Genomic DNA, 23,362 nt, shown 5'->3' on the forward strand with positions numbered 1-23,362 from the left:
GGTCCACCTTCAGCCCATTCTAAATTGTTAGCTTTTTTTGTTGCATTGAATTACCATTATTTGGCTGGGGTCCTCAAAGGGAAAACATGGGCCATGTGTGGGCTTCGAGGAAAATGAGCCAGTATGTCTTTCAAATTCAAAAGACATAAAATACATAAGCATGGAATAATAATGAAAATAATAAAATGTTTTAATATATTTATCTTTTTTAAATCTTCTGAATTTATAATAGACTAGACGTTGTGTTGCATATTGGGGCCGTGTGTGGGCTGTACCTTGCTCAAGGTCACATAGAAATGTTTCACATTGTCGGTTTGGGTATTCGAACCAGCGACCTTTCGGTAACTGTCACAACACTCTAACCTTCAGGCTACCTGCCTTTCGCAATGCGGATTACACATTGGTCCTAAAATAAAGAAAAGGGAAATGGGAAAATCTTAAATTGCACCACCACTTAACACTGCACCTATACACTATCCCCCCAAATCCACCACCCCATCCCACTACTTTGGCCCTAAACGATCCTAAACCAGACCGTCGGCCTGGGAGGATGGAACCCCTTCTCTCAAAACTTCCTGTAGATCTTCTGCACTAAAATCTCTCACACCCAAATATTTCTCTGCTGCAACTACCACATATATCTTCTGTGATTTCCGCTCCATCAGTGCAATTGATCACCATGGCTATAAACGCAAGACATCCAATCTTACTAAAACTCAGTACATAGTCAAAAACGTGAATTGTTAATGCAGTAGTTTCCTTAAGATGGTTCATCATGGTAATGTCTTTGGTGGCCCTAAAAAGTTTCAAGTTGATAGGCCACTATGAAATGAATTTACAAAGGAAAATGTGTCCATTGATAAAGATTGATTTATCAATAACTCAGCCATCTTTTAACCAATCCCTTAGCTTTTCTCAAACTAAGTTAAGAGATATGCCACATACCCGTGTTATTTGGACTTCTGGTTCATGAGAATATGTTTTTCAAAGGTTTTCAAAATTGTTCAATATTGAGGAAAAATCGATCCTGACAGACCTTAGTCATTGATGCAAATTTGAGTCATGGGCAAGTGCATACATGGAGTGTTTGAAAGTAGGCGTTACTAAATAATTGGGAGGGTCAACATAAGTGAGTGTATGGAAACCTAACCAGTAATTGTCCAGATTGGTTGCCACTTGAGACCTTTTTGCGTGGATGTTTTCTGCTTCCTTGTAACATTTTAGCTAAGCCTAACCATTTGCCCAACCTTAACCTCATTCTCCTAACCTGCCATGTTAATTATCCTAACCGGCTACATTCATTCTCCTAACCTGCCTAGCTAAAATGTTACAAAGAAGTAGCAAGCAGCCACTGTTCTGAGGGCAAAAGGTGGTGAAACAATATTAGGAAGGTGTTCTTAATGTTTTGTCCACTAAGGGTACATCTACAGCTACTGGATAACATGACTACACCAGATAATAGCATAGTAGGACTCAGATGAACACATTGTGCAATCCAACAGACCGCGTGGGTGCAGACATTCGCCAACTCAAGAATTAAAACATCTCAACAATAATCATCAGTAATAGAAAGATAGCATCTGTCCCAAATTGTACCCCATTCCCTACATACTGCACTACTTTTGACCAGAACCCTATGGCCCTATGACTGCACTAAATAGGGAAAAGGGTGCCATTTGGGACAAATACATAGAGCTCCGCCTGTCTTGTCTTCGCTGGGGCCAGCCAGTCAAGTCAGGTAAACTAAATAAAATGTTTATTTTTAAGGCAATTTCAGCAGAAATGTTGCAGTTGGGGAGGTTCAAGTCCCTAGTGAGACACCATGGTAGAATGATGATTTATTGAGAAAGATGGGTTGATCTGTGGCTGTCGGAAGGGTGGAATTTATGAGTGTTAAAGTATACACAGAAATGTACAGGGCAAATGTTTGGGGTGAGGGGGTGAGGGTGGGATGCGATTATTGTATGTTTTGCTTTTGTTATTTATGTTTTGTGGTTTGGCTTCATGCTGTGAGCAGTGTGTGCTGGTCCTGGTATTTATGGGAGCGCTCTCTTTCATGCTCGCCCACGAGTCGGGCTTGGTTTTTCCCGCCCTTGGAAAATCCCTTTGGGCCGGGGCCTTGCCTTGTTAGCCCCTCAGTGCGGCTGGGGGCGAGCGCACCCTCTGACCAGAGCACCCACTGACCAGAGCACTCTCTGTGGGAGCGGACATATGTATTGTCTGTATTGTTGATTTAAAATAAGACATATACAAAAAAAGTCTGGTAAACTATGAGACAGACAGTCCATAGATACAGCACTGGGGTTCAATCCAGATAGCTCTGTACTGTACATAGCTACCACGGATAAATCAGATAAAATGTTATTTGTCACATGCGCCAAATACAATTTTACCTTACTGTAAAATGCTTACTTACAAGCCCTTAACTGCATTGTTGGTTAAGAAAAAGATTTACTAAATAAACAAAAGTAAAAAATAAAAGTGCATCAAAATTAAAATAAAGAGGCTATATACAGGGAGTACTGGTATCAAGTCAAAAAAACAATAACATGTGACACCTACAATGGCGTAAAGAGGAGGGTCACAGTGTCTTGTCTTCCAGAAGTTAAGGAGTGATTTCATTTCCGGACAGATTCCAGGGAAAGTCAAAGTAATAGGGGGTTGGAGAAGAGTCTCAAGCCCTTTATGTCTGGTTAACCTTCTCCCAGTCCCCCTGCTCTGTTCTGCGGTAGTGCTGGGGCTGTCCTCCAGGGAAGATGCTGTCTGAACTGGGGTGCTCCAGGAGGAACTGGATGGTGGACTTGATGTGCTGGACAAAGTGTGGTGGCTCAGCCGTAGGGGACGTGGATAGGTACTGGTTGGGGGGGAAAAAAACAGGGGGAGTAACATATCACAGTGTGTGTACTGATAACATACTATGCAACATTCATTGTATCAGTGTTGACAGAAACAGGGACTATAACACACAAGAGGTTGTCAATAAGGTTTTAAAGGGACATACAACTAAAGTTCTAGTGATTGTGGGATCAATATTAGTAATGTATTATTTTCTTACACCTTACCTTTAAGATGGTGTCATCGTCTTGCGACAGCCAGAAGGAAATATCCAGATTCGGGGACCACTTACATGGGCCTATCTTCACAACTCCTTTGTTCGAGTCATATATATCAGCCATCTGTGGAGATATAATTACAATGTTATATGACTGTCTGATGAAGTGTAGTTAGCAACTCAAGCATGGGTTCTATCCAGACAATCCACAAGCCATTCAATGTGTCATCTTTGATCTTTCTTTATATCAATCCTTCATGTAGTGTCAGAGATGAAGTGCAAGAGCATAGACAATATATCATTAGGCAGGAATTCTAGTTCTACTTGACGTCCCAATTAGAGCAGGCCCCAGATAAAATTGCTGACAAATTTGCCAATCTGATGCATAGTGGCTCTATGACATCAGCCTATTTAAGGTTCTATATCTATGAGCAAGTCTCTACCTGGCCCCCAGTGAATGTCCGTGCTGATCGCAGCTCCTCCGCGGGTCCTTTGTGAGGGAACGAGGCGGGGAACACCTCCCCCGTTTTAAGATTTACACCTGCCGACACACAGTCAATGCCATACTATAAACTGTGTGCTACAAAAAGGTGAATTGATTTGCAGTGTAGATACAGTACAGTACCTATGCCCTGCACACCCGGTCTGTGCACTCCGTCCACTAAGACGTCATTCATCTCTGCAAGTGGAAAAAAAGAGAAAGAGCCTTGAGATAGGTAGGGGCAGAGTCAGATATATAGAGAGCTGGGCCAATGCGGGTTTCTGTCTGAACGTTCCGAGAGCTCCACTTCCTTCTCCATAGCTGTTGCTAAGTGATAATTGACACTCCCGCGTTGTGCTGTTAATTTCAGATAGTTTTCAAAACCTATGAAGATGTCCAATGAAAGAAGATATGCAATTTGTTGACACCACAACACAGTACAGACTTGGATACACCCCGAATGCCAATCAATAAAAACATACAATTCTCCTGTTTTGCTTGTTTACAGGGGGTCATTTCATAGGGAATTGTCGGAGACGCTCTCGTATTGTTACATCACCAAAACGTCAAGAATAAAGGCACTAACATGGCAGCCGTTTGAACATGGCCCCCGTGCTAACATGGCAGCCAAACTCTCTACATATATAGAGAGTTAGTATAAAGAAAAACAGGCTGAGAGAGAATATAACAGAGCGTAAACCTGTGATGCAGCAGGTCTCTAGGTGAATATCCTCTTTCTGTCTCTGGAAGGCCGCTGCAAAACACAATAGAAGGGTTGTAGTTTCGCTATGCAGCCTAATAATGGTGTTGCTACTATGGCAGTTGCATTCGAACAGGCGGAAAGGGAAGAAGATTTACGTACACAATAGGTTAAGGCTGAGTTTGTGGGACATCTTTGACTCATCATCAAATCCTCCAACGAGGTGGAGCTCCAGCCTGAAGGAAAAGAAGCAAGGGGACAATTACGTGTGTGTGTGTGTGTGGGTGTGTGTGCGTGCGTGTTATCTCTTACCTGCCCTCCTTGGCAGGGTCCTTGCTCAGAGATGTGACAGCTTTGACGATGAGGGGAACCTCACTCCACGTGCTGGAGCCATCACAGTGAGCAAGGCAAGCAGCTCCACTTCCTACAATATGGTACAAATGCAGACATTAAGAAGCTCATATCTTGATGCTATCATAGTATCTACACACACACATTACATAGAGAACTGCAGTACCTGTGTGTCGCACCAGAACTAGGTGGCAGGTGGTTGCATCATCAGAACCAAGGACAGCGACAGAGTCTGGGGAAACAGAGGGGACACATTTCGTCATGGTCGTGGATACTGTGCAGCAGATTTTTAGCTACAATTTATCAGTGTAGAGGTAGCCTTTGGATGCAACAATATACTATGTTAAGCTAGGCTGACCTATTGATTTAACTATAGGTTTATACTCACTGTCCGCTGGTGTTGTGGCTGCAAACTCTCGTTGCTGTATGTATAGGAGGCACTTCGGGTCGACATCTACAACCGGCTTGGACCGAAATACTCGGGCGTTTTCCTATGATATAAAATAATAAAAGAAAATGTCAATATAGCATGAAGAGCAAGTGATATGTTACTTAATGGTGATTAATTCCAACAAGGACAACTTGCTTACGACATGACAGCTGCTAGTTTGCTTGGCTAACTAGTCAACTCACCTGTAAATAAAGGTGAAATAAAATAAAATAAATACAAATAGTTTGCTTGGCTAACTAGTCAACTCACCTGCAAATGCGGATATCTGGCGAACAAATCGACTGTCGAACCTGGTCGTTCGATTCTTCTATTTTGTATTAGCAAAGGCATTTCTTTCTACAATATAAATCTACCTAATATAACGTCATATTTATCTTCATGAAACATGAAAACTAGACCTATTACACAAGACAGACGGTTAGCTAGCTTGCACTTCCTGGATCCATTTTCTTCTTCTTTGGTGGGCTTTCTCCTCAAGAACGTCACTCACTGTTACAAGATGTATTACTGCCACCAACTGTACACAAGTATTATTAGGGCATGAACGCTATAAAATGTAAATGTATGCTACGCCGAATTCTCCATTTGCTCTACGCTCCTTTGACACGAAACGTGCATGTTGTTTATGTGGGGTTACGACCCAAAACCTTACGTCCACAGGGAGGGAGTGACTGGGGGAGTTGACGTGATGTGAAGCAGCAGCAGCAGCAGCAACTGCAAAACAAAATTCTTTTTTGGCTTGTTCAAAAACTTCAGGGCTCATCTTACCTTTTAAGTTGTGTTTGTAAGTAAGTATTTAACTTTATTGCACTTTCCTTATAACATAAGCTACTTTAACGGAATTGTAGGATCGAGACTGCACAACACCGTGCAACTCTTAAATATTTCTACAAGCAAGAATTTATTGACAACATGAGGGGGAGTTCGTCGTATGGAGACCGAGATAGAGACCGTGGACGAGACAGAGGGTAAGCAGATATTTTCTGCAGCATGTGAAATGTAGTTACAGCCACGTAGGAATATCTGTCATTTAACATTTAAGTCATTTAGCAGACGCTCTTATCCAGAGCGACTTACAAATTGGTGCATTCATCTTATGATATCCAGTGGAACAACCACTTTACAATAGTGCATCTAAATCTTTTAAGGGGGGGGGGGGGTTTAGAAGGATTACTTTATCCTATCCCAGGTATTCCTTAAAGAGGTGGGGTTTCAGGTGTCTCCGGAAGGTGGTGATTGACTCCGCTGTCCTGGCGTCGTGAGGGAGCTTGTTCCACCATTGGGGTGCCAGAGCAGCGAACAGTTTGGAACTGTCAAAAGTGTGCTTTTTATATGATACGGGGATATATTGGAATGCTGTTTGATGTTCGTTGAAACAACTATCTTGCTGAATGTCTACGTGCACGGGAGTATCTCAGACATGTTGCACGCGCCCTGTTCGTTTATGATAAATAACTCTACTTGCTTGCAACAGAGTTATAGGCGGTGCCCCACCCCACCCAGGGAAAATTGCACTAACTGCAAATAGATTAAAATGGCCAGGAACCTATTTAGTGTCTATGTTGCAGTGTTACTAATCATGGATCGTTCATCCCCTTTTTCATCACTCCTCTCGCTGCATGTTCTATAGGCCTCGGTTTGGGTCCAGTAGCTGGGGCGGCCCTCCCCCTATGAAGAAGTTTGGGAACCCTGGAGAACTCCTTCGCAAGAAGAAGTGGGATCTGGACGAGCTGCCCAAGTTTGAGAAGAACTTCTACAACGAGCACCCAGAGCTCCGCATGACTCCGGTACACACACAAACACAATATATAAACATGTTCTTAGAAGGATGCTATCCATAGTGTGTCTATTGAGCCTGTTGATTCTCTGTTGTCTGTGTCTGCAGTATGACATAGATGAGTTCCGCAGGAGGAAGGAGATCACAGTCAGTGGTACTGGCTGCCCCAGGGCCATCACCAGCTTCCACCAAGCACAGTTTCCCCGTAAGTAAACAACAGTAGATACCAGTTGACACTTGTTGAACCTATATTATAGCCTGTCCCTTCACCTGTCAGCAGTCATGACGGTAAAGAGATGAGAATAGGAAGTTGAACCCATTTTAAAGAGTTCTTGGAACACAGCCCAAGCTTACAAAACACTAACCCCATAGGCTATTGGGAAGGGGAGGGGGGCTCATGGGCCACATTATTGGGTTAAAAAATAGAAAAACACTCCAGGCCACTCTTGAACATCAAACTAAATACATAGTATGTTGAAATTATAATGGCCTGCAAATTAATTTTGACAAATCGGCCAAAAAGAAATCTGAATTTCAAAACCCAAAAAGTTTGCCCATTCTTGGCTATAGGTAACTATTCCTTTAATTGTATATCTTTGCTGACAGAGTATGTAATGGATGTGCTACTGAGTCAGGACTTCAAGGAACCCACATCCATCCAGTCACTGGCTTCCCTCTGGCCCTGAGTGGCAGGGACATGGTGGGCATCGCTCAGACCGGCTCCGGCAAGACCCTGGCAGTAAGGACGCCGTGATAATCCAACAACACGCACAGTACCGACAGCTGCAATATCTCTGTCTTTCTTTCTGTCACTCACACACACACACACACACACACACACCAACAGCTGAGGTATAAAAACACAAACTCCCAGAGGAACATTGACAGCTACAACACACAAAGACATATTGACACATGAGGACTAACGTCCCTGGACTGTCAGACTGGGACATATACGTCATGACCTCATTGTACTATTTGGCGCCTTTTCTTGCAGAATCTGGTTCCTGCCATTGTGCACATCAACCATCAGCCCTATCTAGAGAGGGGAGACGGACCTATTGTGAGTACACAACTGGAAACTGCACACTGTTGCTTATTCATATATTTCAGGTCTGTGAGACTAGAATGTTTTGACCCTTTTCTATAGTGTACTTAACTCTGTTGTATGGTATGCTGTAGCTATATATCATGTGTTATTAAAGGTTATACACTACCGTTCATTAAATAGTAACCGCAAAAGGCAGAGTTGCAAAGAAAAGCCATATTTCAGACTCGCCAATAAAAATAAAAGATTAAGATGGGGGGAAAAGAACACAGACTCTGGACAGAGGAACTCTGCCTAGAAGGCCAGCATCCTGGAGTCACCTCTTCACTGTAGACGTTAAGACAGGTGTTTTGCGGGTACTATTTAATTAATCTGCCAGTTGAGGACTTGTGAGGCGTCTGTTTCTCAAACGAGACACTAATGTACTTGTACTCTTGCTCAGTTGTACACCGGGGCCTCCCCTCCTCTTTCTATTCTGGTTAGAGACGATCTGCGCTGTTCTGTGAAGGGAGTAGTACACAGCTTTGTACGAGATCTTCAGTTTCTTGGCAATTTCTCGCATGGAATAGCCTTTCTTTTTTCCGAACAAGAATAGACTGACGAGTTTCAGAAGAAAGGTCTTTGTTTCTGGCCATTTTGAGGCTGTAATCAAACCCACAAATGCTGATGCTCCAGATACTCAACTAGTCTAAAGAAGGCCAGTTTTATTGCTTCTTTAATCAGAACAACAATTTTCAGCTGTGCTAACATAATTGCAAAAGGGTTTTCTAATGATCAATTAGCCTTTTAAAATTATAAACTTGGATTAGCTAACACAACGTGCCATTAGAATACATGTAGATATTCCATAAAAATCTGTTGTTTCCAGCTACGATAGTCATTTACAACATTAACAATGTCTACACTGTATTTCTGATCAATTTTATGTTATTTTAATGGTTATCTTTCAAAAACAAGGACATTTCTCAGTGACCCCAAACTTTTAAACGGTAGTGTATGTATTGATATCTCTCTCTCCTCAGTGCCTGGTCCTGGCCCCGACCAGAGAGTTTGCCCAGCAGGTGCAGCAGGTGGCTCATGATTATGGAAAGACCTCCCGCATCAAGAGTACCTGTGTCTATGGAGGAGCACCCAAGGGACCGCAGATACGTGACCTGGAGAGAGGTGAGGAGCTGCAGGTTGAATTAAATGCTGTTACAAGTTACTTACTTATACTGTTTGTGCCTACTACAGACAAGACCTCTCCACTTCTGATGATCTAAAACCTGACTGGCTCCCTTTCCCCAGCTTAGCTTAATTTTCTGCACTTCCCCTTCAGTTACTAGTATTAAGATTGAAAAATGTACAAGTATTGGTCTCTTCTGACGCATTTGCGTCTCTTTTGAAACTGTGACATATGTCCATATAGGTACAGAGATCTGCATCGCCACCCCGGGGCGTCTCATAGACTTCCTGGAGGCAGGGAAGACCAACCTGCGGCGCTGCACCTACCTGGTGCTGGACGAGGCTGACCGCATGCTGGACATGGGCTTCGAACCACAGATACGCAAGATCGTGGACCAGATCCGGGTAAGCCAGGCACATGCTACACTTAGCAAAACGCACACACATCTCCTGGAATTAGGCAATCATTATGACTGTGTAGTACATAGCCATTCATGGATTGTTGGGTAGGTAGATGGATACTACAGAGGGTGGTAGATCATCTCTGTCCGTCTGTCCTATCTATCTTAATGACAGTTGATATAATATCAATCCATCACAAATAACTAAATACTCATGTTATAGAATAGAGTAATAGTGTGTGGTCCTCTGAAGAGGAATGTCCCCATTACCGTTCTCTCCCTGTGCCCCAGCCGGACCACCAGACTCTGATGTGGAGTGCCACCTGGCTCAAGGACGTGCGTCAGCTGGCAGAGGACTTCCTGCGGGATTATGTCCAGATCAACGTAGGAGCTCTGGAACTCAGCGCCAACCACAACATCCTGCAGATAGTAAACGTCTGCATGGAGAACGAGAAGGACAACAAGTTAGTGAGGCCATCCGCCAATGGACAAGATCAATCTCTAGTTTTACATTCTGTTCATGTCTCCTTTCCTTAATCATCGCTGATCTGGAAGGGATAAAACCAATGTAGTTAAAAGTATTCAGTGTTCTTAGTTATGAAGGACAGGAACAGAGTGCAGGATGCTATCTTTTTGTAGCGTGAGAGAATATTAGTTTTGGGATTACGGTGATTGAGGTATGTTTTCCTAATATCTTTCCTCTGTCTTTTTGTTGATGTCAGGCTGCTCCAGCTGATGGAAGAGATCATGGCTGAGAAGGAGAACAAGACCATCATCTTTGTGGAGACAAAGAAGCGCTGTGACGAGCTCACCCGCAGGATGAGAAGAGATGGGTGAGACGGAGAGAGACTGAGGGAACGCACGGACTGCAGAAATGGGTTTTAAGTCCTCTTTCAAAGCCACGATACTGACTATGCAAAGCAAGGGCCAGTTCATATGGCGTGTTTTGGGCTTCTTAGTCAGATAAGAGTGTAGAGAAATTGTCTAACTGTTCGTACAAATGCCTTTCTTACCACGTCCTGTTCTGCTGTTTCAGCTGTCTGTTCCATGGCAACATTGTTGTGGTGTGTTTTCTAGGTGGCCAGCCATGTGTATCCATGGGGACAAGAGCCAGCCAGAGAGAGACTGGGTTCTGACAGGTAGGTCACATTTCAACGGCCATGCTTTAGTCTGGCTTTGGTGAAATGTGTTTCAGTATGGGGGTTTTCTTCAGTTTTTTGTTTCCTTTTTCAGTCTTCTACCTAACGTCTTTGATTTTGTCTGAACTTTCAGAATTCCGTAGCGGTAAAGCTCCTATCCTCATCGCCACTGATGTGGCGTCTCGTGGTCTGGGTATGTCTTCTCAACATTGAACACACACACTCACGTGTTCACACTTACACTCCTACAGAGCACAACATACAAAATTCAGAACGTATACACACTCTCCAACACACACAAACAAAACATTTTCAGAGAAAAACACACAATTAATAAATGTGATCTTTTGTTGTTGCCTAATTTCCCATCCCGTTTTGCCGGTTTAAGATTTACAACGACAAAATCATACATTTGTCTGCAGACATGTACTAGCGGTGTTATTGAACATGTAAACAGCGACAAAAAATTGGTCAGCACTCTTTCTACAGCCTGACCTCTGTCAATTACATTCTAAAGGAAAGTAGAAGCACCAGTAGCCTCACAATCCCCCAGGCCTTCAGCGCCACAACGTTTTACTGTCTGTTTCTTGTTACTGCAGTCCAAAATGTCCTTCGACCGGGACACTCTGGCACGCTGCCTAAATGGGGGGGGGCAGATGTCCCCATGCTCGCCCCAATACCCTCCTCTCATGTCTCCTTTATGATGTAACCCAAAACATGAAGGAAAACATCCCAAATATTCAGTATTATATGTTTGATTATTCCTCAAGATATGTTTACATCATTCATAGTACTGTACTTGTACTGTATTTATTCTACTGGTATTTTCTAGGTAGGGTGTGTTTTAGGGGTATCTATAAGTGAAATCGACAGTCAGTTCTCCCCATGTCCACCCTGAAACTTGTACAGAAGTGCCCTATTCCACCTCCCTAACTAAATAGGTTAAACCTGGAACCTGAGAAGGGGAAGTAGACATGTTGGGTTTGCCAAGCTACCTATGACTGTGTCTTTGTTCTTTTTTTTCTCCCCCTCAGGGTTTGCAGCACAAGGCAGCTCCAGCACATGCTGGTGTCAGACAGTACTGGGGCTGCCCTCAGTCATGTTAGCAGCTAGCTAGTGGCTTGTCTAGTTACCAGAAGGATACACCCCCCCCCCCCCCCCCCCCATTCTCCACCTTCTCTGGTTCCTAAACACCCCAAATAGACCCCCACAATAAACTGAGGGTATATGATCAGGACAGGACAGGGGGTGACTGACTACCCTTGTAAAACAACTCTAAAGGGGTAAGTACCTCAACACCCCCTTTCCTACTACACCTTCCACGACCTCCCCAGTCGCATCAACTCATTCCGGTAGTTTCATCGATCCATATTGAAGTCAGTCACAGAAAGGTATTTTTTTAAGGAATTGTGTTGAACTCTATCCTCCAACATTTACTCCATCACATTTTCTCTTGGTGGAAACATAAAGGTTTGGCAGGTTCTGTTGAGTAGTAAAATGGCCTCAGGTCCAAGGAGATGTTTTGTTTTCGGACCAACCCAGCAGTGTTGTCAGAGCTTCTGTAATGAGAAACAGACTTTTTGTCCTTCTACTGTCATTTCAACATCCAAATTTAAAATAAATATTCTTCTCATACCATTTCTCAGCAGAAAACATGTTACCATGGTAGAACTAAATGTTCTGAATGGTTCTACTATTATGTAAGATTGAGTAAACTGGGCATTGGTGCAGGTCCAGACAGAGAATGTTACATCATTAACTACTGATCTCCCTCCTAATGCTGAGTGGTTCTCTTGTCACATTCTGATGAGGTTTACCACTAAACCTCTAGGCCTCTCCAGTCAAGATATTTTGACCCTAAACTGAATAACTTTCATAGATTTACTTCAATAATTAAAACTTTTATTCTACTTCAGTTTGGATAAATGTATAGTTATTCTTCTGTTATTATTGGACAGGTAAGTGGTAATCAATATTAATTAGAATTGGAGTTCTAAATAATCATCCACTTTTCTCTCATAGCTTTGGCATTGTTTGAATACCGTCTCTTCTTTCTCACTGTACAAAAATCCCTCAAACCCACACCTCACCCTCCTCTCCCTCCTAACCCTCCTCTCCCTCCAAACCGTCCTCTCCCTCCTCTCTCATCTCACCCTCCTCTTTCATCTCACCCTCCTCTCATCTCACCCTCCTCTCTCCCTCCTCAACCTCCTATCCCTCCTCTCCCTCCAAACCCTATCACTACGTTCTCATCTCACCCTCCTCTTTCATCTCAACCTCCAAACCCTCCTCTCTCCCTCCTAACCTTTGTCTCCCTCCAAACTGTCCTCTCCCTCCTCTCAAAACCACTTTCCCCCAAAGACGTGGAGGATATCAAGTTTGTCATCAACTATGACTACCCCAACTCGTCTGAGGACTACGTGCACAGGATCGGCCGTACGGCCCGCAGCACCAACAAGGGCACGGCCTACACCTTCTTCACCCCGGGTAACCTGCGCCAGGCCAGGGACCTGGTCCGAGTCCTGGAGGGAGGCCCGGCAGGCCATCAATCCCAAACTGCTGCAGCTGGTTAACTCTGGACATGGGGGAGGAGGGGGTGAGACTGGCTTGATTCACACTATAGGTTCAACCCGAACCATACTATGCTGGCTCAATTGAGGAAAGGGTGGGATTTCTAGACCCCAGTTTTTAATTATTTTCTATCACCTTTACCATCTCAAATCCAAACATAAACTACACGTTCTGTGTAACCAGTGATGTTTGACATTCTTAAACTAAAATAGTTCAGCTTATATTATGACATTCTAATCCTCCTATGTGAATGTTCTTCTGCAGGTAGCAGGAAGCGTTACCATGGCGGCGGCTCCAGCGCCAACAACCCCAACATGATGTTCCAGGACGTGTGTGAGCGTCGCATGCGCTCCGTCAGCAGGGGCAACAAGCCAGACAGCCGCGGCAGCAGCTTTAGCCGGGACGGGCGCAGTGGCGGGGGTCGGGACGGAGACACTAGGTCCTCATCCTCTTCCTCCTACAGGGACCGAAGCAGGGTCAGCCAGGGGAGTTACGCTTCCGGGGGGGCCGACCAGTACCAGAGCTATGGTGGTGGTACCCAGTACAGCTCCAGGGCTGGGGGAGCAGCTAATGGGGCCCCTAGGGGTAGTAGTGGTGGAGGCCAGAATCAGTCCAGTCAGCCCCAGGGTGTGTTCGGTCCAGCTCCTCCACCTCCAGCAGGGCCTAAGCCCCTCATGGCCTAGCTGATGGCCCCGCCACAGCCCCCTCTCATGGGCTTCATAGGGCAGCCTCCGTACTCCTTTGCTCCTCCCCTGCCGCCGCCTCCTACACCCCCACCCAGGAAGTAGAATTACTATACAGCCATGGTGCTTGGAATCCAAATCACCATGGTACTTCAAACCCTAGTGTTTATCAGTGTGTAACTGTAACGCTACTCCTCTGAAAGGGTGTTTAGAGTTGCCGTCATGCCCTTACCTGCCATGGTAAGAAGGCAAAAGATTTGAGGAGGTAAGGGCTAACATATAGCTACATATTGTTGCACTTGTTTGTTTTGCGATGATTTTAACTACATCTGAAAATAATAGTACTCATGCATGATACACTTCTCGCTTTTCATGTGTTCAAGAGTAGTCCATGCGTGGCCAGAATATGGTATTCTGTGAATCTGAAGCTGTGACTCTTTGGTGTTAATTGGCATGACAGGAGTTGATATTTCCATTTGCGATTTACTCTAAATGGTGAGGTTCTTGTCCTTCAGTGAGTAACAAATGCTAAAATGTGATTTTTGTTTGTTGTTGCCATGTAGAACTCCAGTGATTTTTCAGTCAGCTATGCTTTCTACTTCTCTTGGTGAAGTGAATGTTGCATTATATCATTCTCTATTATCCTATTCTTAATATGTATGTTCATTTGATACTGCAGTCAGCTTTTTCTATAAACTGTTTATAAGCTACATAAGCTGTATGGCTATACCATTTTCTTCAGATTCATATTAGAACTATATCAGGACAATTTGGGAATGATAATCAGACACTTATCATAATCCCATAAGTCAGCACATTGAGTGTTGCTTTGAACGTTTTATCAACATTTATTGGTAAGAGGTAATTCATACTTATGTTCTTTTTCTACATTGCTTTATTTCACAGGATTTCAATAAAGTTTCTGAAACCAAAATCCTTGTAATTGTTGTATGGAGTACAGGATAGGTAAGCATGAGTGAACATTCATTGACAACCACCAATAGACAAAAGTCAGTTTAAACCCCCAAGAACAAGAATATCTTTATTTCCCTTAAATACATATTTGCACTACATTCTCACCATTCCCCCCTCAATATTTATTTGCTCTTTGTAATTATACTTTTTTTGGCAAGGCAAATGTACATAATTGCAGAACCATTCTTATTATTTACAAAGTCAGAGCAGGGAATATGTAGCCTGAGTCCCAGATCTGTTTGGGCTGTTTTACCAGCGCCTATGGTCATTGAGTTCGCAAGACAGCACAAACTGATCTGGGACGCAGGCTAGGGAATAAAGGCAGGGAGGTGGAATGTGGAGGGGAGCTGCAGAATGATGTGAGAGATGCAGCTGCTGCATGGTTGGACCAGGGTTGGACGACTGCATCTGCAATGGACAGGTGGGGCTGCTGGCTTTACTTCTAGCCAAGCACTAACATGATACCTGATCAACTAATCTTAGTCTTCAATAAATCATTTTATTGGTTGAATCGGGTGTGGTACTACTTGACTGGAGCAAAAGCTTCCGCCTCCACTGTCCCTTGCGGATATGATTGGTCGCCCCTAGATGACCATATCCCATTCGTTTCACATCTCGCACCAAAGAAAGCATAACCAAATTTCATAATAAGAAAATCAGTAGTCCGACTCCGAAACGGGGAAAAAGATTGACAAACAAATTAGCATTCGTATGTACATGGAAGGTAACAAAAAAAATATATACCAAGATGCATAAAGAACGAACTCTCAGCTTTAGGCACATACGGCAGATTTAAACGGTGTCAGCACTGACAACTCAGTACTGAACTAACGCCTCTCCCTTTGGGTCAACGTCAACAGCTGAAGGTAAAACAGAGGACAGCAAATGAGGGAATCATATTCATGTGCAAAACCAAACAAACAGGAAGTGCATGCATCGTGTAGTGGAATGAAATCACTTAAACGGGGAAAAAAAAGGAAATCAAAATGAAATGATCATGTGATTTCAATAGAATGAATAAAAGCGTCATAGATTGGATATTCCTTCACAGAAGATTGGACAGGATATACATTTGTTACAGCTTCAGACACCTACAGCCCAACTTATCACATAACACAGACCCAAATGGTCTTACACCGTACAAATAATAATAGAAAATAATACAATACTTTGGGACTACACTATTTGAGTGTCATATTTTGTGCAGAATAATGCTATCAGGCATAGCCTGAGAGAAACAGTCCCACACATTCAGTTTAAAAGGCTTCGACTTGTTCTCTCAGAACTCACAGCAATGATTTGTTTTGGACAGATCACGTGAGGTGGTTATTATAAAGTAATGCATTGGAGACTAAGAGCTGATTGTAGTACAGTCAATGGAATGAAGAAAAACACAAAATGGAGTATGAAAGATGACAACATAGGGACATGGGGTGGCGGATCATGGATGGGACACATGGGAAGGCATAAGGGAGAAACTGCCTACAAATAACTTATCTAGGATCAGCTTTCCCTGCCAATATTCAATCCATAACAAATGGGAAGACATAAGGGCTCGGACACACCAATAGCGTTTGCCTGCCGAGAGTACTTAGCACCTCTGAATAGAGTACCGGATGTAATTTGCAAACTGAGTGCAAACCGATTTTACATGTAGAATTACGCGAAAAAGTCGGCAGTCAGATGTCAACAGCACACATTTGGTGTGACCCTTAAGGGAGAAACCGATCCCAAATAACAGGTCTAAGACCAGATTTCCCGTAACCATCACAATGTAAAAACGCCATCTTTCCCTGGACCAGTGCTTGGAGGGGACCTTCGACCTACACCTAAGGGAAGCAGCGGATCAGGTGGCAGGAAGTTGATCAGTCCCACTAAAGGTTCCCCCAGGTGTCTGGAGGGGGGAACTGTTCTACATCGCTGGATTCATCGTGTGATTCTTCTCCCAGGTCGAATGTGAGCTTGTATCGCAACCGGACCATCTCCTGAAAGAAAGAACAGAACAGTTAGGCTACACCAGGAAAGGGGACAAATTAACATGCTTTCTGCTTACACATGTTTAAGTTCTGTTGCCACGGTGACAGTTTGTCACCTCAGGGCTTTTCACAGCTACAAATGAGATGCTGACTTGGCAGTTTTTTCCCCCATGAGCAAATGTTAAACACCTTGGAAAGCAGGCAGGAGGAGTCTCTGTGTGTGTGTAGGTAGTACCTTGTGAGGATTGGCCAGCAGTAGGACCTGTGTGATGGCGGCTGGGGGTAAGATGGGGTTGAAGGCTGGAAGATCAGTTCCTGAAGGAGGCTGTAGCTTCACCTTCATCACCTAGAGACAGACAGAAGAGGAAACACATTACACTCAAACTACAGTCAGAACTCAGCGCACATAGGTTACCACAGAACACAACCATCTAAATCAGACAGAGTGGAAATTAGGGACAAACAAATGATAGAGGTAGAAGATGGATCACTAAGAAAAAATTAGAGAGAGAGAGGGGGGTTTAGCGAGAGATGATAGAGACAGGACCAACCTTGGGTACTGCAGACTGGAAGCGGATGTTGGTGACTGGTATGGGGGCGGAGGACAACATGGAGATGATCACTACCAGCACGTCAGGACGAGAGGGAGGAGGGTCACGGGCAAAGTGGAACAGCACCCGCAAACTGTGCTTGTCAAATACAGTCACTGGTAACAAGCTGCCTAGCGGTCAGACAGAGGCTTAGGGTTAGTTCATGCCCAGCCATCACCATGTCTGGAGACATGTTGCAACACAGGTAATGGCTGGGTATGTTATAGTTATTATTTGGAGTCTGGTTTGGTATTTTTCTTGCTAACGTTCAAAACAACCATACAGTAATACAGATTGATCAGATAATTGGCTTACTGGGCTTGATTGATTCCAGGGGCACAGTCACGTTAGCTAAGGAGATGTCGTTCTGGGGGGCTGGGGTAGGAGGCCCGAGGCTGGGCAGGGAGTCTAGGAGAGATCCAGGCTGCTCCGAGGGGAAGGCCAGGACAGGGCTGGGGGTGGAGGTGCTAGTAGTGTTGGTACTGGACTTGGTCTGGAGGTCTCGCAGGGTGGGTCTGGACTGGGGCTGCAGTTTATCCCTGTGAGAGGGAAAGAGAGCAAGGGGTCAGCTTTTTTAAGAGAAAACAGAGTGTTTACTTTACAGATAAGCAGCTGCCTCTCTGGCCTGCAGTGTTTACCAATTGACGTGCTGCGTCCCCGGGGGTAGGGACTGATGCAGCAGGGTCTTGCCCAGCAGGTCTAACTCATCCAGGGCTTTAGCGGAAGCAGCAGGGGGCCCCCCTGATGGAGCCTGGGGGATAGGGGTCACGGCCGGTAGCAACACTGTTGCAGTAGGCATCACTGGGACGACTGGCTCTACACTGTCAGAACACTGCGCAGAAAAACACTGGGTTAGGGACATTTTGTGTGTGTGCATGCGTCATATGCTGACAACTTTCTCTCACCTGAAAGGAGTTCCAGTCTCCCGACTGAGGAGTGTGGGTAGAGTTGGGCGTTACGTCATTGAGTCCTGAGTGAAAACAACAACAGAAAGAGGCTGTCGACACGAACCAAGAGAGAACACAATGCATAACCGCAGTTGGACGAGTCATGGCAAGTTGGAAAATAATTGGACAATTTAATAAGAGTAAACAAGCTAGCGAAACGACATTCAGAACTGCTGCTTACCTAGTGACATGAGCTCATCATCTAGCAGGCTGATACCCAGTTCTTGTGACGGGGTCTGTAGTGAGGGGGTGTCTGGGTAGGAGGGAAGTCCAGTGGGCGAGGTGTCCAACCCTGTCAGGTCTAGGAGGGCTGTGCTACTTCCTGTGGAGAGATAGGAGAGATCAAAACATGTCAATCTTTGTGATCAAATGTTTGAAACTACTGAACTAAAACACACGGAACACTTCTGTGAAAATGAACAGGGAAACAACCTGGTTGATTATGCTGGATGTCCTGAGGTTCAGTCTGTGCATGTGTGAACATGTTGGGAGTGTGTAGAACAGTGTGTCTGCCCCTCTAAGACGCCAGCAGGTTCAGGTCGTGACCCTACAGAAGTCCTCTCCCTCTCTCTCTCACCTGGTAGTGTGGGCATGGCTGTGCTGTCTCCGTTCACCTCTTCTCCCTTCACCAGCTGTCTGTACAGGTTGATGACCTGCGTCAGGCTGTCATTGGCCTGCAGGATGTCAGCTGGCGTAACAGAGACGTACACAGAGGGTGAGCTATGCAATGCGTCGATACAGAACACTACATAACCATATAGTACTGTCTAACAACCGTACAGAGGCATGCATCACTCTTCAGCCATTTTGAATCATACCTGCTGTATTGATGTGATCATACTATATGTATAGAACAAAGAAGGCCCGCACACTCTTACGGCTCCCAATTCACTGCTTTATTGACAACGTTTCGATTCGAAACGGATCTTCGTCAAGTTCTGACAGGTTGAGGGCCTTCTTGTTCTATACTAGTATTCTTTATTAGCCCAGCACCTATGTTTTTAAGAATGTGCGTATGACCAAACTTTATCACACTATATGTAAACATAAGATTCTCACCCAAGGCCTCATCATTGTCCTCTGTGTCGCTAGCCAATCGGAACAAAGTAGGCCTCATCTTCTCACAGCTCTGGTATAGGTCCTGCAAACAAAAACACATTTAGAAATAGCCCATTGCACACACGCACACACACACACACACACACACACACACACACACACACACACACCCCTAGTGGTGTTGCTCTGTGCTAACCTTGATGAGTTCCTGATTGCTCTGGGAGCTGCTGTCCTTGCTATAGTCTCCCAGTAGCTGGGTCAACAGGCCCACACTCTCCTTCACCTCCTGGATGGCGTTCACACGCTTAGACACCTTCTCCATTCGCTTCTGGTCCTGGAGGACCATAACAGAACACACACACACACACTCAGAACACTGCAATAAAATAAAAACATTATCCCATAAAAGAAAAGTTGGAGCGCTCTGAAGTCTGCATAGGTTGTTTTATTGCAGGCATATACAGTACAATTATGAGAGCAGTTGTAGGGATAGTAGATCACAATCGTGAGGGAGTTCAGAATTCAATCCGTGAAATCATTAGAAGTGCTTTGACGATATAAAGTGCTCGCTGTTTACTTAGCGTACGAGTAATAAAATCGACTGTGTTGTGACTGCAATAGGCCTATATGCATTGATTGTCACCCACCCAAACAAACACAAAATAACGCAGACAGGAGTAAACAGAGTAGGACACACCTCCTGCACCATTTCCTTAATGAGTTTGTTTGCTGCTCTTAGATCTTCAGGGTGAGTGCTATTCAAAAGCCGAGACAGCATCTACAAAAGGAAGGAAGGGAAGAAAAACAGGGGAAAACAGGAGGAGAGAGGTAAAAGAGGGAGAGCAGGCCGTTAGGGAATACATGAAAATTACAGTGGAAGAATGGAAAGATGACATCAATTCAAAATGTCCGCTAATGTCATCTCTATTGACAAAGCTCAAGGGGCTGCTTTATTATCATCTTTACCTTGGACTTCTCCTCATCCTCAAAGATGACGCTCTTAGTTCTGGGCGGAGGGGGTGGGAGGGGCTCATCAGGAAGTAGTGGGTCCTGCTTCACAATGCCTGGAAGAGAGCAGGGAACCCCATCCATGTCACATGAATAAACAGCCTGTCACCAGCACTCCCTACAGTGTATAGTACATCATGTATATACCGTAGGTTTCCGGCACGTTGGTAATAACATTGTTTTGAAGTTACCATTTTTGAAGTTAGTGTAAACACAAGCAGCCCAACCAACGGATTCAGGGACAGGCTAAGAAATATTGTTGGCCGTCACTCCCTGGAGCAAAACACTTAACTTGAGCACTATGCAATTATCTTCCATCATACTACACAAACAGTTTTTCTCTCTCACTTAGACGGACTAAGTGAGAAAAAAAAATATTCTGGATGCAGACTCAGAGTTTCAATATGATTTTGTCTTATGTTGGTGCATAAACTATAAAAAGAAGAAGTGAGATTGACATGAACAAAATACTATTTATATCAGGAGCACACGTTAGGGGAACATACAGAAATAAAAAATAAAATGAGTGTACTCCTGAAATTATCATACAGTTACAGTACTGTAATAAATCAGATGATTTAGCCATATTCCTCATCCTAAAGTTCCCTCATAGTAAAAACAATAAGAGTTGATAGAAAAGGATCAACACAGAGAGAACGTTTTATTTCACTCCTATTCTTTCTACGTGTGTCATCACTATTAAAGCTCACCTTGTTTCTTCAGCATCTGGTAGGCGTCTGCTATCTTGGGCTCGTCAGACAGGCCCACCGTCCAGCTGAACATCACCTCCAGAACCTTCTTCTTCACTGGCTCTGGGGCCCGAGTACCCAGGTACTGCACAGGAGACGAGATTTAGGAACATCAAAACAGACAAAATGGAATACTGGGTTTTATTTGTTTATAAAAAGGGGTTGAGTTACATAAAGGGTTGTTCCATTTGATTTCAATCACGTTGTCCGCACCCTTTTTGATTTGAACAAAAAACTTTCCATACATATTTGCCCGTAGTAGAAGTGGTCAGAAAGTGACTTATTGGACCGAAATGACAAAATATTCAGGTGCTCAATATTGACCCATTTTGCATACCCCACTTCTACCATGGGAAAATATGTATGGAAAGTTTGGTTCAGATCAAAAGGGGTGCAGTCAAAAAGTGATTGAATTCGAATGGAACCCTAGAGAAATAGCCCTCCAGACAGTACCTTGGGTGAGACCACCTTGATGAGCTCGTTGAGGAAGCGGAATTTGCCCACTTCATTGTGGAATCTCTTCCCACAGTTCTTCATGCACATCTCTAGGACCTAGGGACACATATATGTTATGATACTGCTGGTGGTAGGATCACTTACAATTAGCATATTCTGGCTAATGGAGATGTCAGTGAGCATGTCAACCAATACATTACCCCGATAACGGTATACTCACCATTAGTGCTTGCATGGCCTCCCATTCTTGGGGTGACTGGATCTTGTGGGCCAAAAGTCTGGTAGCCAGTTGAGGACTAGGGAGGGGACATCAAATAAGAGTACTTGTATGGTTTGCCATATGTTTAAACATGTTGAAGTACTGACTGACAAAGCAAGCCTATGACCAGCTCTCCACATGTTGGTCCTCCTTACCCTTCAGGCTCATTGTTGAGCTGTTCACAGAAGCCCTGGATACTGTCCCAGTCCGCCTCCTTGTTCAGAGGGTTGGTGGCTTTGTCTGGGGAGAACAAAAGCAAATTCCAGAACCTGGGGCTTATCAACATTTTCAAGGGTTTCTCGCTACCCTAGAACCAAATACACAAAGAAAGCTTTCGTGTTTACTTGCTGCAAACGTTAGCAGAATGACTCCTCCCCAATTTATTTGCCCATTGACACTTAGCCACTGGATAATGTGGCTCGTTAGCTTAGCCAGTCTTATTCACCAGCTTCAAAGTCGGACTTTGTTGTATTTGTAACAAATTGCTTATTAAGAACATCTAAAATAAACAATATCCGTGCTTGTCAAGGCATTATTCTGGGTAAACAATACAGGGGTGAGGACTGTTTTTGTTCCGACCTTAGCGTCGCTACGTTATAGCACGCTAGCTAGCACTTTGGATAAAGCATCATCATCACTGGGATGTTCATCCACTGCACATACAACAATTATGCTCATAACACGACAACTACAGCGCATTCTCTACCTCAGTTTTCTGAAAGTAAATTGGTTACGTATTGAGTCGTTATAGCAGTAAAAGCATCGTATGACTCACTGACGCGAGACTCCAAGCTCTCCTCCTCTGGCGGCGCCGCCATTTTCGGGGATTCCGATTGCCAAACTGGCAGCTATCGCGTTACTTTGCCTGTCTCATGCAACGATGTGGGCGTCATATCAAGCCATTCTTGGTAGTCCCTCCACTACCCGGTTGTCAAGGATAAAAACTGAGGTGCGTGATGATGCATTTTATGACCGAAATCATCTTGCACCAAAAGCCTCCATGTCAAGTCATACTTTCCTCTTTTGTTTGTTAATATATATATTTTTTTTAAATGTCAAGTCATACTGCCACATGTCAGCCCCAGACCTGCTGCTCTCATCCAAATACACAGACACTACTCACACACCATAACTCTATGTCATGCACGATCATCTCATCTTCCATGGTTGATATTCCAGGATGTTTATGTCACTTTTCTACACAGATGCCACGAAAAGGCACAAAGTTCAATGTTTCGTCGTCACATGTAAAGGCTCCATCAGGAGAAAGACAGATACATTTCAATAGAAACACACCCAGTAGGCTAAAGCCTTCTGGCTGTTGCCCATGGTCTATTTATGTTTTTTAAATGACTGATACACCTGATCCGTCTCTGCCTCCACAAAGTGTGTTCTCAACCCTCAACCATTGATGACAAGCCTGTGCACTAACCTGCTCCTAATAGCACAGACTGGAAACATAAACAGCAATATGCAGTTTAGAGTTTCACTTATACGTCTATTAAACTCCACAGAGAAGAGGGGA

General features: G+C 44.1%; 2 protein-coding genes and 1 pseudogene across 2 annotated transcripts; 1 reads left to right on the forward strand and 2 right to left on the reverse strand.

Annotated features, from left to right (window-relative positions):
- Nucleotides 1-852: 852 nt before the first annotated feature.
- Nucleotides 853-5,542, reverse strand: LOC115178438 (protein N-terminal asparagine amidohydrolase). Its single transcript, XM_029739624.1, has 10 exons — nt 5,285-5,542; nt 4,973-5,075; nt 4,751-4,816; nt 4,546-4,657; nt 4,396-4,469; nt 4,234-4,287; nt 3,678-3,731; nt 3,496-3,593; nt 3,063-3,176; nt 853-2,854 (listed from the first exon to the last, which is right to left on the reverse strand). Exons 1-10 carry the CDS (start codon nt 5,363-5,365, stop codon nt 2,684-2,686), a joined length of 927 nt encoding a protein of 308 aa, XP_029595484.1. The 5' UTR covers nt 5,366-5,542; the 3' UTR covers nt 853-2,683.
- A 173-nt stretch (nt 5,543-5,715) lies between these two features.
- LOC115178439 (probable ATP-dependent RNA helicase DDX17) lies at nt 5,716-14,752 on the forward strand (annotated as a pseudogene).
- Nucleotides 14,753-14,832: 80 nt separating this feature from the next.
- LOC115178441 (ADP-ribosylation factor-binding protein GGA1-like) lies at nt 14,833-22,710 on the reverse strand. Its single transcript, XM_029739625.1, has 17 exons — nt 22,613-22,710; nt 21,993-22,077; nt 21,799-21,874; nt 21,576-21,674; nt 21,084-21,207; nt 20,332-20,429; nt 20,063-20,143; nt 19,562-19,699; nt 19,366-19,447; nt 18,884-18,994; nt 18,488-18,628; nt 18,265-18,329; nt 17,998-18,191; nt 17,675-17,898; nt 17,321-17,490; nt 17,005-17,115; nt 14,833-16,778 (listed from the first exon to the last, which is right to left on the reverse strand). Exons 1-17 carry the CDS (start codon nt 22,653-22,655, stop codon nt 16,668-16,670), a joined length of 1,953 nt encoding a protein of 650 aa, XP_029595485.1. The 5' UTR covers nt 22,656-22,710; the 3' UTR covers nt 14,833-16,667.
- Between the last annotated feature and the right edge of the window lie 652 nt (nt 22,711-23,362).

The sequence above is a fragment of the Salmo trutta genome, chromosome 38 (genome assembly GCF_901001165.1).
Source record: "Salmo trutta chromosome 38, fSalTru1.1, whole genome shotgun sequence".
Lineage (NCBI taxonomy): Eukaryota > Metazoa > Chordata > Actinopteri > Salmoniformes > Salmonidae > Salmo > Salmo trutta.

Coding starts and splice junctions, on each gene's coding strand:
- LOC115178438 (XM_029739624.1), bottom strand. CDS start 5,365: ATGCCTTTGCTAATACAAAATAGAAGAATCGAACGACCAGGTTCGACA. Junction 4,658..4,750: donor AGTTCTGGTGCGACACACAG/GTACTGCAGTTC, acceptor ACCATATTGTAG/GAAGTGGAGCTGCTTGCCTT. Junction 3,594..3,677: donor ACCGGGTGTGCAGGGCATAG/GTACTGTACTGT, acceptor GTGTGTCGGCAG/GTGTAAATCTTAAAACGGGG.
- LOC115178441 (XM_029739625.1), bottom strand. CDS start 22,655: ATGGCGGCGCCGCCAGAGGAGGAGAGCTTGGAGTCTCGCGTCA. Junction 18,629..18,883: donor AGCCATGCCCACACTACCAG/GTGAGAGAGAGA, acceptor ATCTCTCCACAG/GAAGTAGCACAGCCCTCCTA. Junction 18,330..18,487: donor TGATGAGCTCATGTCACTAG/GTAAGCAGCAGT, acceptor GTTTTCACTCAG/GACTCAATGACGTAACGCCC.